General features: G+C 46.4%; 1 protein-coding gene across 3 annotated transcripts in view; it reads left to right on the top strand.

The window, feature by feature from the left end:
- The window catches only part of WDR18 (WD repeat domain 18), a 64,580-nt gene extending 50,589 nt beyond the window's left edge, over positions 1–13,991 (top strand). For 2 of the 3 annotated variants that reach the window (XM_026699006.2, XM_087922729.1), the window contains exons 9-10: positions 10,917–10,985; positions 12,822–13,991. In XM_026699006.2, coding sequence (XP_026554791.1) covers positions 10,917–10,985; positions 12,822–12,950 — 198 coding nt within the window. In that variant the 3' untranslated portion in view covers positions 12,951–13,991. The remainder of the gene's footprint in view (positions 1–10,916; positions 10,986–12,821) is intronic. The other variant, XM_087922728.1, reaches the window with a different exon arrangement.
- Positions 13,992–15,785: the final 1,794 nt, after the last annotated feature.

Below are 15,785 nucleotides of genomic sequence, written 5' to 3'. Positions count from 1 at the left end.
GAGTTGCAAGGACTGAAGAGATTATTCATGTGAGGGGTTTTCAAACTTGGTAAAAGCCCCAGAACCTGTTAGTTAAAACAAAACAAAAAAAATCTCCCTGAACAGAAAACGAAGTACTAGCGATAGAAAATAAGCTGGATTTGAGTGGGTTTGCTTTGAGGTTTTTTGCCCTCAGTGAAACACAGCTTGAAAAACTCTGATATGTATGATTTGTCATTCTGTATCAACAAACACTTCGGGCAGAGTGCAGAAAATCTGCATTCACCAATACAGAAAATCAGAACAGTGGCACAGCTTCAGGTTTGCTTGTCCAGAACCGAAGTGGTAGCATCAACAGCCCCATAACTATGCGTGAAAGCAGGGTCTCTAACATTAAACAGCAAAGGCTGCATTACCTTGATGTTGAAATCCGTGCTACAGTCTTTTTGAAGAGCAAGCTTTGAAAAGGAGCTGAGGTGGAATATGGACAAAGTACACTGCTAGTGCTCAAAAGCAAAACACGATAAGTACATATTATATTTGATTAGGACATCTAGAGGATTTAAAAAAAAAAACCCAGCCTCGACAATTCTGTAGTGAGCACTTCTCTGAAATTTATTCATTTATTTTTCCCTTTCATTTTTGCATCTGTCTTTAAAGAGGGATTGGGTGAATCTACAGAGGAGAAGTTCTTCCTGCACCTGTTTTTGTAGCTTTAGAATCTAAAGAGAGAAGAGATGGCTGACCAGCAAAGGCCTGGTTGGTGGGGCTGATGCTCTCATGCCCTCCTGGAGGACTTCGCAGAGGCCTCCAACTGGCTGCTGTAAAACCCCTGGTGCCAGATCATATGAGTTTGTGACATCCTATAATATCTATACAATATACTATACAATACAGGGGCTTCCACAAAGAAAAGGGAGTCAGCTGTTCTCCAAAGAGGGCAGGACAAGAAGCAATGGGTGGAAATTAATCAAGGAGAGAAGCAACCTAGAACTAGGGAGAAATCTCCTGACAGTTAGAACAATCGATCAGTGGAACAACTTGCCTCCAGAAGTTGTGAATGTTCCAACACTGGAAGTTTTTAAAAAAGATATTGGATAACCATTTGTCTGAAGTAGTGTAGGGTATCTTGTCTGGGCAGGGCATTGGACTAGAAGACTTCCAAGGTCCCTTCCAACTTCTATTCTATTCTACTCTATTCTCTTTCCTTGACTCCACTGCTATGTGCTGTGGCCTTTGGTGGAATCTGCCCAGTAGGAAGCAGCGGGATAGATTTCTTCCTCTGGAGCCTGAGGGTGAAGGAGGAAAGAACCACCACGAACGCAGGGGAGAAGCCCATCCTTCTTTGCAGAGATCTATTCAGTATCGCTCGCTGCAAAGGCCTCTTGTCCATCCAGCTGCCTCTCTTCCCCTTCAAGGGCACTTTCATCTGATCTCTCTCCTATCTGTCTCTTGCCTTCCCCCTACGAGATTGACGACTTTACCTCTCATGGATGAGAGTGGAGGATACAAGGACGCTAAAAGCCAGTTTGAAGCATTAACTGAAGGAATATGCAGTGGTTTGGATTTGAAATCAAAAAAGGCGCACACTGTACCTCTTGGTTTGTTCCTGGTCTCTCCTGGTGCCACGTAATCCCAGGGGGAGAAAAATGTACATTTGAGTAAAAGAGATGCCCATAGGGTGGAACAAGGTTATCTTACGCCAGGCGTTGGCATTTCCATAGTTCAAATGTGCACTTTCCTGGGTTCACATATGTTGATTTTGTTTGTTTGTCAAATTTATTGGCCATCCATCTTATCACCCGGCTATAGTGTCTGTCAGTCATCCAGGTCAGGCAGACAACACAGACTCATCCCCAGCAGCCTGACCTTGTCTTCAGCAATGAAGGGACACAGGGCAGAAAACATCCTGCAGCCAAGAAGGCTCCCCTACCAGTGGAGGGATTCAAAAAAATATTACTACCGGTTCTGTGGGCCTGGCTTAGTGGGCGTGGCAGGGGAAGGATACTGCAAAATCCCCATTCCCTCCCCACCCACTAACCTGCTTTCCAGCTCCCTTCTCCTGTGCAGGGCAACCAAAGAAGACCCAGCCAATCAGCTGGGACTCAGGAGGCAGGGAATAGATGGGGGAGGGGCGGGGCAGTCAGGGGTAGCATTGGCCGGTTCTCCAAACTACTCAAAATGTCCACTACCGTTTCTCCAGAACTGGTTAGAACCTGCTGAATACCCACCTCTGCGCCCCGCCCATTTGCACTGCTCAGGTGACCCCGAGGTCACAGATAAACCTCCAAGTGTCCTCAACGATTCTCTAAAACGTGAGTGTCAAACTCGCCCCGTCACGTTGCCGTCACTTGACGTTTTGCAATGTTTTCCCCCTTTTGCACAGCTGGGGGGGGGGCATGGCCTGTGCGTGACGCAACCCGCCTACAAGACACCAGTTTGATACCCCTGCTGTAAAAGGATGCAAACGACCATCTGTCTGCAAGGAGTATAAATCCTTCCGTTCCCCACCATCCAGTCAGAGCTGAAGAAGCTTCTTGGATGAGAAGCGAAACGTCTTCAAAGAAAAACCAGAAAGTCCAGTTGCCTCCTGAACAAAACACCTTTGGGTCATAGCTATAGTATAAGTCCAGCCAAAGAAGCTGCTCCTGTTTTAAAGGCTGCTGACAGGTGACTGGGGAGATTCTCAGTCATCCAGATCGCAGTTGTCCCAAAAGCGCTTTTTCAAAAGGTAACTGGGCTTTCCTTTTCCCTGTGAAGATGTTTCACTTCTCATCCAAGAATCTTCTTCAGCTCTGACAGAATGGCGGAGGGTGGAAGGATTTATATTCCTGGCAGTCACGAAGCTTCTGACAGATGTGACCTGCACCTGTATGTCAGCTTCAGAGTTAAGTGAATAAAAAACCTTTGCTTTGGGGCCTTATATATGTGACTCATCCGAGTAAAGAGACCCCTGAAAGGTTGAAAAAGGGTTTCACTTCAGTCTTGATCTTAGCATACAGCAGTTTGGAGACCTCTGGCATCCATACAGGCAAGCTTTGGGGAAGAGGAAAAGTCCCTTTGCTGCCAAGATCTTCAGCAACTAGCTCAGTGTTTCTCAACCTTGGAAACTTTAAGGTGTGTGTGTGTGTGTGTGTGTGTGTGTGTGTGTGTGCTGGGAGTTGAAGTCCACCCATCCAAGGTTGAGAAACAGTATTCTGGCTGAGTAAGAGCAGATTTCACTGTGGCAGGAGGCAGGTCAGAAGCAGCCAGGTCTTTACCCAAAGGTGCTTTTTCCAAAAGGCAACTGGACATTCTTGGTTTCGTTTTTGTTTTTTTTCCTTGAATATGTTTCGCTTCTCATCCAAGACACTTCTTGGACGAGAAGCTAAATATTTTCAAGAAAAAAAACAACTAAGAAAATCCAGTTGCCTTTTGGAAAAAAAGCACCTTAGGGACAACTATGACCTGGATGATGGTGTTCTGACCCAAACCTGGTTCCCAGAGAGCAAACACGAGACAAAGGCGCCAGCACAACCTTTTAGTGTTTCATTTACGAGTCCTGTTTCTTCACAGATAAAAGGCTGCTTCCAAATAATTAACTCCAATCAGGAAGAGCCTTGCCAAGTTTTGGCAAGGCTTCCAAGAACAACAGACGAAGTTCCTCAACAAGAAATCAAAGAGTCCCCAAACACCGACTCAGATATTCCTAATGTCCACCAGGCTCGAGTATCAAACTTCTTTGCCTTCTGCAAAGAACTGTGGTTTTTCAGTTGGCTTTTATCTTCTCAAGGAGGGGCCATTATCTTGCAGACTTACTCCCCAGTCGCCCGTGCTGTTGCAGCTGCTGTTTCCTTTGAGCAGCCTTGCCTGCAGGCGCACTGAGCACAGGCTCCTCGGGGGCCTCTTCATCACTGCTGCCAGCCTCCACAATCTCCAAAGGCGGCCCTCCACCCTCTGATAGTCCCGGCCCCATCCCTGCATCACACACAGGCCCCTCATCCGGGGCCTCGCTCTCCGAGACCTCAGCCGTCCGCACCTGCTGCCGTCGAACCACCACAGATGGGGAATCTCCATAGACAATCAAGTCTCACGTCCATCATACGCTTGCTCAACACCCCCAGTCCCTGGTGGCATATGCGTGGCTCTTTGGGGGGGCCCTCCACCATCTCCAGAGCAGACTTGGATGCTAGGTGTGGCAACCTGGAAAAGTTTAGGATGGCCCTTTACACGCCCTGTACGTCCCAAGTCCTGAATAACATCTGAGGGCATCTGATTTTCCAGTCAGAGAACCTCAGAGAGAGAGAGAGATGACCACAAAACCCACAGATTGCCTGTGGCTCCCAAAGAGACCATTGTGCCGCCACCCCACCCACCCCCCATCTGCTCTGTGCTCAAGTCCGATATTACATAAAATGTTCCTTTCCAAAATGTGAGGGTTTCCCCTCCCCTTTCCAGCCTTCCTCTGCATCCATAAGGGATCACTCCAATTTAATAATGCTCCTCACACGCCAAACCTGATGCCACCGATATGATGTTTTAAGAAAGGAAAAGAGACCGTTTGGGGGTTGGGAGAGAAAGGTAGGGGTGAATAGAGCATTTTATAGAAGAAATACGTGCCTTGCAGCCAAGGACAGCAGCCGCCGTATTTTCAATATCGAGAGGCATAGGACTGACGGAAAAGCACTGGATAAACTCCCCTCCGGCAGTCCTTGGGTTGCTGAGTTATCCTTCAGCTCCCTTCATCCCCAGCCCACAGAGCTGGGGAGGATGGGACCTGATCCCAGCCCAGCGTTTCAGGAGAACCCCAGGAAGACCAAAGGTTGACTTGCTAGAGGATTATATGTTGAATTATGGCGGACTATAAATAAGTTTATGAATAAATGTATGTATTATTATGATTTATTTATGGTACAATTATGCATGGTGCGGGAAGAAGTAGGTAGGGTTCTCTGTGTGTGGGGGGGGGTTTCCCTCCCCCCCTCTCTCGTATAACTAGAACTGGAAGGAAGGGGGAGATCGTAAAATCAAATCCATGGATTGTAGGTAAGGGAGAGACAAAAGAGCCCTTTGTCTGTTGCACAAACAGCAATTAATTTTGTGAGACTGGCTGCCTTGAGATGTTGGGTCTTTGAAGGAGAATTAGAGGGTCCCATGGGAGGTGGAGAAGTCCGCTAGGCAGCCTCCGTTGTAATGGCAAGGAAGAATTGAGACGAACCGGCTGAAGGTTCAGCCTGCAGAATGAGGCAGACAGTTAAACTCCCAGGATACCGGAGCCTCTAAAATTAAATGGATGAGCTTGTCCCCAGGAAAAAGACCCCTACCAATTTGCATCACATAAAAAGGTATTTCTTATACTTACAAGATAACAGGCATAAGTATAAACTCGTGTTTATACTTACGCCTATTATCTTGTACGCGATTGACAAATCAAATCAAATAAATACATATTTAAAGACCAGTGTCCTGACAGACAAGCACAATTCAAAGCGCCTTGATGATGGCTGGCTGGGGAATTCTGGGAGTTGAAGTCCACAAATCTTTAAAGTTACCACGGTTGGATATCCCTGGCCTAATCCCTGTAACAGTCGTGTGAAGATGAAACTCAGTAGACGACTCAAATCTCTTTCCAGGCTGGGCTGAAGAATTACATCACACGCAGTTACCAACTGACCACGTTTATTAAAAGAACCAAGTAGAGAACGCTCAAAAATGGTCTGTTGCTTTTTTTAAAAAAAATAAAAATAAATCATAGCCATCTAAATGGATCAAGAATTACATGTAATCTTTAACAACACCTTTTACCAGATGAGCTTGCAGGGGCTTCCACAGCATTTGCCAGACGAGCAAAGATGCAGGACCAGGGAAGTGATTCGAAGGGTTCAAAAACATTTTCTAGAAAAAGGAAATGTAGGGTTGTTGTTTTTTTTTAAAAAAAAAACATTCTTATTATACATCCAACGCAAAGTTTCTTGGGCATAACTTATTTATGAATGTACTGTTATTGTGCACGTACTTTTTGTACCTCAGCAGAAGGCTGAGTCATGAGGGGCGTCTACTGAGGGGTGTATTGAGGTGTGTAATGTGGGACCAGGAGCGGGATGTGCCACTGGCGGCTTCATCAGGAATCTCTCTGAGCAAGAGGGAATGAGAGGCCAGAGAAGGGTGGGGTTCTTGCCTACTGGGATCAGCACCGGTAGTCCTTGACTTATGACTACAACTGGGACCAGAAGTTCTGTTGTTAAGCGAGTCGGGCCTGCTTTGACGTGACCTTTCGCCACAGTCGCTGAGTGAATCAGACAGGTGTTAAGTGAATCCTGCTTCCTCCATTGGCTTTGCTTGTGGGAAGCCAGCTGGGAGGTTCGCAAGTGGTTGATCACATGACCTCTGGATGCATTGCAAGCGTTGTGAACGCCAGTTGCCGAGCACCTGAACTTTGATCGTGTGACCGTGGGGAATGCTGCGATGGTTGTAAGCGTGAGGACTGATCGTAAATCCCTTTTTTCAGTGCCAGTGTAACTTTGAACAATGGCTAAAGAGATGACTAGTAAGGGTAAATTCCCAGACCATGGATCAGTTGAAGGCAATCCTGAGACTGAGTCCCCTGGCATGGAGACCAATCAGACTGGAGCTTGGAGACCTTCTAGAATCTAGTCCTGCCCGCTTTCCAAGCAGGAGACCTTCTCCCATTTCAGACAAGGGGCTGTCCAGTCTCCTCTTCAAACCTCCAGTGATGAAGCATCCATAACTTCTGAAGGCAAGCTGTTCTCCCGATTAATTGTTCTCACTGTTAGCAAGTTTCTCCTCAAATTGAGGTTGCTTCTCTCCTTGATTAGTTTCCATCCCTTGTTTCTTGTCTTACCTTCTGGTTGCTTTGGAAAATAAGTTGACCCGCTCCTCTTTGTGGCAACCCCTCAAGTACCGGAAGACTGCTATCATGTCCACCCTAGTCCTTCTTTTCTCTAGAAGGGGCCAAACCCGGTTCCTGCAACCGTTCTTCATATGTTTTAGTCTCCAGGACTTTAGTCCTCTTAGTTGTTCTTCTTGGCGCTTTTTTTTTTTTTCCAAAGCCTCAGCATCTTTTTTGTAATCCGGGGACCAAAACTGGATGCCGCGTTCCAGGTGTGCGGCCTTATACTAAGGTATAAGTGATCATCACGATCATCCTAAAATACATTCGTCATGAATCAGGGAATCCTGGATGACGGAAAGGTTTTGGAAGAACGGAAAAGTGGCCGGGGGGGGCAACTCTGCCTGCTTGTTTTTGTCCATCAAGTGTAGATTGCAGCAAAATTGCTTGTGCTGTTTCCCCGTGGCTGATAAGATAGAGAGAGAGGAGAAGAGAGAGAGAGAGGGAGGGAGGGAGACAAGAGAGAGACAGACAGACAGACCTCGGTGGTGTTCTGTCTTCATCTCTTGGAAGACACAGCCATAATACCAATTGCTAAGGGGAGGCGGGGTGTTATGGCTGGAGGGCCCGATTGCTTCTGCAGATCCCAGGAGCCAGCCTGCGAGAGATAAAAATCGGCTGTCTCCTTTTATCAGCGCGGTGTTGGCTCCCAAACTAGAACGCCAGGGCAGCGTCTCTCAAGGTTGCGTGTCTGGAGTTCCTGATGAATTGCTCTCATTCACTGGGGTGCAAAGGGAAAGCGGGGGTGGGGGCTGTGGGGGGGTTGGGGTGGGCTGGGGTGAGGTGGGAGGGTGTCCTTCTCTCCTTCACAGGGATATGTCGACTTTCTTTGGCCTCTGCTGCAAATATTGGAAGATGATTTGAAGGGCAATTCTGGTTCCCTCCTCCCCGCTGCCAATTGAGGAGAGGGATCCATTCAAAGTGTCCGCAATCTGGCCAGTATAGGTTATCCTGGACTTTCAACGGTTCATTTCGTGAGCGTTTTGATGCTACAGCGGCATTGCGGGGGGGAAAGGACCTTACGGGTGTTTTTAACACCACAGAGGCGACATCCCCATGGGCGCCTGATCACACTTGAGGTGCTTGGCCACTGACTCATATTTATGACGGTGGCAGTGTCCCCTTTTGCCACCTTCTGACGAGCAGAGTCAGTGGGGGAAGCCAGATTCACTTAACAGCCATGTTACTGACTTCGCATCCGCTGTGGTTCACTTAACAGCTGTGGCAAGAACAGTCATAAAATGGAGCAAAACTCACTTAGCAAAAGCCTCACTTAGCAACAGGAATGTTGGGCTCAGTCGAGGACCACCTGTAGCTGTTTGGGCTCAGTAGCAAAAAGTGTTCCAAAGTCTAAGGAAGAGCCTTGGTTTGCTGGATCAGATCCCACCCAACTCACGATTCCCTCTTTGTGTAAAATTGTCTGAGGTTATATAATAAAGTGTGTGTTGGTGTGGTCCTTTCAGCAGAAATTTCATTATCGCCGTTTGAAACACCCCCCCCCTCTCCTTCATACCATGTTCCCTAGCCTGGTAGAGAATATAGAATAGAATGGAATTGGAATTGGAGTGGAACGGAATAGAATAGAATCCTTTATTGGCCAAGTGTGATTGGACACACAAGGACTTTGTCTTTGGTGCAAATGCTCTCAGTGTACATAAAAGAAAAGATACATTTGTCAAGAATCATCAGGTACAACACTTGATGATAGTCATAGGGTACAAGTAATCAATCAAATCATACTAGGAAACAGTCAATAAAAGTTGTTAGGATACAAGCAACAAGGTTACAGTCATACAGTCATAAGTGGGAGGAGATGGGTAAAAGGAGTGATGAGGGGATTAATAGTAATAGTAGTGCAGACTTTGTAATAGTTGAACAGTATTGAGGGAATTATTTGTTTAGCAGAGTGATGGCGTTCAGGGAAAAACTCTCCTTGTGTCTAGTTGTTCTGGTGTGCAGGGCTCTATAGCGTCGTTTTGAGGGAAGGAGTTGAAACAGTTTATGTCCGGGATGTGAGGGGTCTCACAGAAGGGAAACATCGGCAAGAGAAGAACTAAGCTCAGAGATCAACAAGAACCCAATAGTTCAACCCTGAATGTCCATGGAGATTCTCAGTCAGCCAGTTTTGATTCTCATCCAAGAAGCTTCTATAGCTTATAGAAACTTCTTGGATGAGAAGCAAAATGTCTTCAAAGAAAAACCAGAAAGTCCAGCCGCCTCTTGAAAAAGCACCTTTGGGACAGTTTAACTCTGAGCCAAAGATATTCCATTCTGTTGAAGCTCCAATGTATTTGGTTGGCCCTGCAGCTAGTTTTCAACTTACGATCACAATGGTGCCCAAAATTTCTGTTGCTAAGTGAGACAGTTGTTAAATGAGCTTTGCCCCCATTTTACAGCTTTCCTTTCTTACGGTGGTTAAACGAACCACTGCATTAGTAACATGGTTGTTAAGTGAATCTGGCTTTCCTTGTCAGAAGGTTGCAAAAGGCTATCGCATGACCCCAGGGCTGCAACCGTCATAAATATGAGTCAGTTGCCAAGCGTCTGAATTTTGATCACGTGACCATGGGGGTGCTGTAATGAACGTAAGTGTGAAAAACGGCCATAAGTCACTTTTTTCCATTGCAGTTGTGACTTCAAACAGTTGCTAAAAGAACTATTAGTATGTTGAGGACTGTATGTATTTTCTTCCCTTTGCTGATCATACATGCCTGAGAATCATGAACCACCCCTGGTGGAAAACCAGCCATCAGGTGCTCACAATCCTAAAATAGGTGATTCATTTGAATTGAAGGAACACAGATTCTCCTGTTCCTTATTCCTATGATATTTTTTTTTAAGCTTGGTTTTCAGTTCTAGCTTCATGGCAACCCAAGAGTCTCGTCTGACAACCGACGGCTTATCTCTGATGACTTCCTTTATCCTCACCCCCCACCCCACCCCGGGCATCCCAATCTAATATGGCAGCCTTGTTGATTTCTAGTGGTCAAGCGGACAACCTGCTTTTCACTACGATTGTTTTGGTGCTTATTTACTGCATTACAGTCTCCTACCTGGTTACTCACCAGGTTTAGCCTCTTTGAGATCAACCATGGTTGCCCCATGCTGAGTTAGAGCAAAGAAAAAGTACTTTTTTAAATTCCAGCTGTGCATTCTGGTGGGCATCTGGGTGAGGACCCAGATTATTGGGGGCAAGATGCGGACTCTGTAAACCGCTAAGAAAGGGGCCGTAAAGCCCTGTGAAGTGGCATAGAAGTCTAAGTGCTATTTGCTATTGGTCAAAATCTGAGGAGGTTGGTCAGGGCTGATAAAAGCTACCATTCGCCTGGTCTCGATAAAGGAGCATGTTTGTAGCTCAGGGTTGACATGAGGGGTCCTTTGTGCTCTCTGAGCTTGCTTGGTTTCTTGCAAACGTTTCATTACCCTAGCAATAGCACTTAGACTTACATACTCTAAATGGTTTACAGAGTCAGCCTATTGCCCCCAACAATTTTTTCCTCATTTTACCGACCTTGGAAGGCTGAGTCAACCTTGAGCCTGGTGAGATTTGAACTGACAAATTGCAGGCAGCCGGCAGGCAGCAGAAGTAGCCCTGCAGTACTGCATTCTAACCACTGCGCCATCACGGCTCTTAACCATGAGGTTACCTAGTTAGGGTAATGAAAGGTTTGCAAGAAAACAAGCTCCGAGACCACCAAGGACCCTTCATTCGTCTGGTCTGTTTTCTGTCCAGTCCACTTACCCTGTGAGCTCATTCTGAAGAAGGCCTTCTTGGAAGCCCCTCGGTGACTTTCCTCCTGGTTGATTTTTCCTTTCCTTGCCTGAATTCTAAAACCCAGCCATCCATTAAGAGACGATCCATTCCTTAGTGTCACAGTTTTATCAAGAGCTACTTAGCGATCACTTGTTCCTTTCGCCAGGCATCATTGTAAAACAAGTGTGCAGCTCTGACTTAAGGCTCCCTTTGGCAACCCTCAGTTGAAGCAGCTCTAAAGGGGGCTTAACCCTTCGATGCCTCTGTATTCATTTTTCCCTCTGCCTTCCACAGGGTTCGGGAGAGAGTTATTTGGAGAGAACAGAGCGCTTGTATCTCCAGATGTGTTCAACACGAGAAAAGGTGAGGCACCCTGGCATCTTCCCCTCTTACTGCAACCCGACAGAAGTGTCGGGACCCAGGATACTTAACCCAAACCTGGTTTGCAATTCAAATGCTCCTGGGTTTATGACCGGTTGCTTAGCAACTGCTTAAAGGCCCCACAGGCCTCCCGGGAAACAGTTGCAACAAGAACTGGATCATGCACATCACAAAAGTCACATGTTTGTATTGCAGGCACTCAGCAATCAGATGTTTGCAGCGTCCTGCGGCCACGTGGCCACATTTTGTGGCATTTTTGCTAAAAATGGGCATTTCTGCCTTGTTGCCGGCAAAAAAACTGGTCCTGCAGGATTCATTTAATGACCGCCACACAAAGGTTGAAAAATTGGCTCAGTCATTGGGACCAACCTGATTTACGACCATAATGGGCAAGCTCCATTACAGTCATAAGTTGAGGACTACTTGTACCTGTGTCACGAAAAAACACTCAACTACATTTGGAAAAGCCATTTGTCTTAACATATGATTTTTCCCTCAGCAGGTTGAGACCTGGCTGGGGGATGCAGAATTTCCTCACCCGTTTTGTTTCCTTAGAGCAGGGGTCTCCAACCGTGGCAACTTTAAGACTTGTGGGCTTCAACTCCCAGAGTTCCTTAGCCAAGACTCCTTAATTGCGTCCATCCACTCAGTTATGAAAAAAAAGATTTAGAAATTTCCAAATTTAAAATAAGAAAAAAAAAATACCCCACACAAAAAATAAAAAAAAAAAAAAAAAATAAATGTAAATATTATTTTTTTGCAACTGCAACGGCAGCAAATCAGCCCAGTTAGTTTGTTGATAATTCACATAACACCTTAAATATTGCAATAATTTGGTTAGTTTTCTCACACCATCCATTAGTTTGTGCGTGAAATCCTGAGCTCAGACCTTGAGAGGATCCAATTGCTTTTATAAATTTCCTCCAGAATTTTGCAGTAAACTGAACCCCTCTATCGGAAATGGTTCTGCGAGGCATTCCATGCAATCTATATATGTGATTCACAATCATTTTGGATAATTTCTTGGCTGATGGTACTCGGGCATGCAACAAAATGAGCTTGTTTGGAAAATAAATCCACTACAGTGCCCCCCACTCTCAGGTAAATTTACTATAAAATCCATCCCTATCTCCTCCCAGGGCCAGGATGGTTCTGCTACAGATTGTAATAATCCTGGAGGTTTTCCTGGTCTGGTTTTCCTTGTGGCACTAGTGGCACAACTCTTTTCATAATCCTCAATGTCTTGCTTCATTTTTGGCCACCAAAACTGGCGTCTGACCATGTGTTGGGCTTTTAAATATCCAAAATGTTTTGCTTGTTTTGAGTCATGACAAGTCTTAAAGTTGCCAAGGTTGGAGACCCCTGCCTTAGAGATCCCAAAATACCTGAGGCAAGAAAAGTTGTAAAATGGAGCAAACTCACTTAAGAAATTTCTCACTTAACAACATAAATGTGGGGCTCAATTGTGGTCGTAAGTTGAGGACTACCAGTATAATGATTGCTTTTTCTTCCCTCAACCACCCAAGGGAAAGCCTTTTTTTTAAACCATTAAAAGTCTTGGCCTTAAAATAGGAAAGCTGATGACCCCATTCTTCCAGACCTTAATCCTACTGCGGGTCAGTCACTCCTTTTCCATCTCATCAGCTTTTAAGATGGGTGGACTTCAAAGCCCAGAATTCCTCAGCCAACATGGCTGAGGAATTTTGGGAGTTGAAGTCCACCCATCTTAAACTCGCCGAGATGCAAAAGAACCAAGGTAGGTAGGTCTCCTGGGCCCCCTTCCCAGATTCTTACCCGTGGTTTGTTCTCTCCTCACAGAATCTGATGGGTGACCAAGAGCAACTGAAGATTCAGGTGACAGAACTGGAGGAGGAAGTCAACACCCTGCGGAAGATCAACAAGAGTCTCTTCGACTTCTCCAGCTCTATCATCACCTCAGCCAAATAGAGAGAGCAGCCTCTGAATCCTGGCTAGAGGTGGAAGGAGAGACAAGCCGGTCAGGATTCATCTTGGACGCAGCCATTTTCCTCCTTGACAATGTTTGATGGGGTCATGTACAGTTGCAGAGATACGCTCTTGTAACCCTGCAGGGCTGGACATGGAAGTCTGTAGCATCCAGGTGTTCTGGGAGGAGACCTACCCCCCCGCCTGCCCCCCAAAAATATCTTTATGGGTAGACAGCAGACAGTATGAAAGGAGAATAACCCAGCAGGGAAAAGAGATGGCCCCTTTTATTTTACAGCATTTTTTCATCCCACAAAGTCCTTTCATCACTCCTCAAACAGAGCAACTATAGATGTTCCTCCAGATGCCGTCACCCCCTTTTTCTCCAGTCGGAAATCACGCGGCTGCTTTAAAATTCCTCGCGTGCTTGGGAACTTCTGGGGGTTGAAGACAACCGTGGGCTTCGAATGCATCCCACTCAGGAGGTGGAACTGCCCGCCTTGTCATGGCCGGGGAGAGGGGACAGTGGACTAAGCACGAAGAATGACCTGTGAAGCTGGACTGAGCACAGAGGCTTCCTGCCCTCAAGATCCTGCCGGGGGGGAAATGGAGAGATGGGGAAGATTTTGTCATGTTTTCCTCATTTGCAAAGAGTGAGAAAAACCTTCCCTGCAAGGGCGTCCTGACATGATAAGAAGGGGAAGGATCTATCTTTTTTACACTCACAGGCCAGCAAAAAAAAAAAAAATGGGGGTCTTTTTAACTGACCTGCTACTCTTCTTGCAGAAAAATTGTGGACTTTTTGTCTGGTCCATCATTCTACCAACGTGCTCAGATCTTTAGCCAACAGGATGTCTAGTTAGGCTTCTTTCAAGACAGCTCCTTTGGCTTCCGCAGGCTTGCAGGTTTCAGTGCCAACCTCAGGATGCGTTTGCCATGTAGCAGATTTATTTTATCTTGTTTAATTCTCTTTCTTTAGAGGAAAAAAAAAGCCCTCTGTTTCTGTATTCAGCCAAATTGTTCTTCCTTGTATTACACATTGTTGTTGTTTTTAAAAAAAACCCAAAACAAAAACTGTTAACCCAAGTGTTTGATTCCCCCCGCCCCCAAATGTCCTTTAATGTTATTGTCTGTCTCTAGCAAATGGCTCCACTACTGTGTGTCCTGCCTGGGAGATTTCCAGAGCATCTGCTGAACACCACTGGAAAGGAAGATGCTGGGCTTTAGTGGAACGACAATTAAAAAGCGAAATGCTCACCTTCAGGAAGAGTCCATCTCAGAACTCCAGTTCCAAGTCACAAATAAAAGGAGCGTAGCCGTCTGTTTTGCAGACCTCTTCGGCTGTCGAGTGGGACAGCGATAATTGATCCAGTGAGCTGGTTTTTGTGATCTTATTAATGGGGCCTAAAACGAGAGCAAACAATGAAGGCCACATGTTCAGGAGCAGCATCGCTCCATGGAGAAAGAGCAAATAGCTTTTCTGTTACCATATGGCCTGTTGCTGAATTTTCCCAGCCACATCTGGCTAGAAAAAAGAGGTTGGGTCCCGCCAAGCACGAACTGCACCCATAAATCGTTTGCCCAAGAACAATTGGCTTTATTTTATTTTTTGCCAACTGAAGAAAAGGCAGGGCTTTCTCTTAATTGCATAGAAAGTGAAATCACTTTTGATGCTCTGCGTGGGAGGGAGACGAGAAGGTTGTCCTTAGCAAGCCCTTGGTGGGCAGGGGGGGGAGAAGAGAAAACCCTGGTCCTCAGCTTGTTCCTCCAAGACCCAGATGATGACTTTACCCTTTTCGAGGCTCAGTTGTCCCAAATTGGCAGCCTGCGATATTGACGGATCTGGCATAAAGGAAGGCAACATAATTCCATTTGTTTTGAACGACAGCTATTTGTTCTGCTTAGCAGGGCCAGCTTTCCTATCCCCTTCATTTCCTAGCCATGCATGAAAGGAGCCTGGGCCTCCGGAGGAGACAACCAGCTCTCTTTTGGGGGTTTTCAACAGAGCAGGGGATGAAACCCCCCCACAGCTCTTGGTCAAGGCAGCAGGGTCTCTTTTTCAGTCGTAGCTGCCTGTTTCCACCTTCCCACACTTGGCTCTGTTAGATCCCGATTCAGAGGAGGAGTGGGAATGGGAGGTCGTCTCCAAATGAGAGCCGAGAGCCCCAGGGCTGAGGACGAGGCAGTCCCAGGGCCATCTGGCAGTGGGCTGGGGCAGGGGCAGCTGACACGAGATGGAGGTGGGTCATTTGTCGCTGCAATAAGTGAGCCATAAACAGACCTTCCTTAACCTCTGCCTTACCAGCATGACTTGGGTCAGAAGACTGGGAATGGGACAGCTTGCCACAGCAACTCAGCGTGGCTAGCTCGCTGTGGGACAATTTAAACAGATAATCAGAGTTGGAAGGGACCTTGTAGGTCATCTAGTCCAACCCCCCCCCTCCACAAGCGGGAGATCCTAAACCATTTCTGACAAATGGGAGTCCAATCACTTCTTGAAGGTCTCAAGGGATGGCGCTCCCACGACTTCCGAAGGCAACTTCTGTTCCATTGGTTGATTGTTCTCACTGTCGGAAAGTTTCTCCTTATTTCCAGGTTGAATCTCTCCTTGTTCAGTTTCCACCCATTGTTTCTTGTCTGGCCTTTAAGTGCTTTAGAAAATAGCTTGACCCCTTCCTCTCTGTGGCAGCCCCTCAGATGTTGGAGCACTGCTATCGTGTCTCCCCTGGTCCTTCTCTTCATTAGACTAGCCAGGCCCAGTTCCTGTAACTGTTGTTCATACGTTTTAGTCTCCAGTCCCCTAATCATCCTGGTTGCTCTTCTCTGCACTTTTTCTAG

Source organism: Pseudonaja textilis, chromosome 1 (assembly GCF_049901715.1).
Source record: "Pseudonaja textilis isolate UNSWEBS1 chromosome 1, rPseTex1.2, whole genome shotgun sequence".
Taxonomy (NCBI): domain Eukaryota; kingdom Metazoa; phylum Chordata; class Lepidosauria; order Squamata; family Elapidae; genus Pseudonaja; species Pseudonaja textilis.
This window is presented reverse-complemented; position numbering and strand designations above follow the sequence as displayed.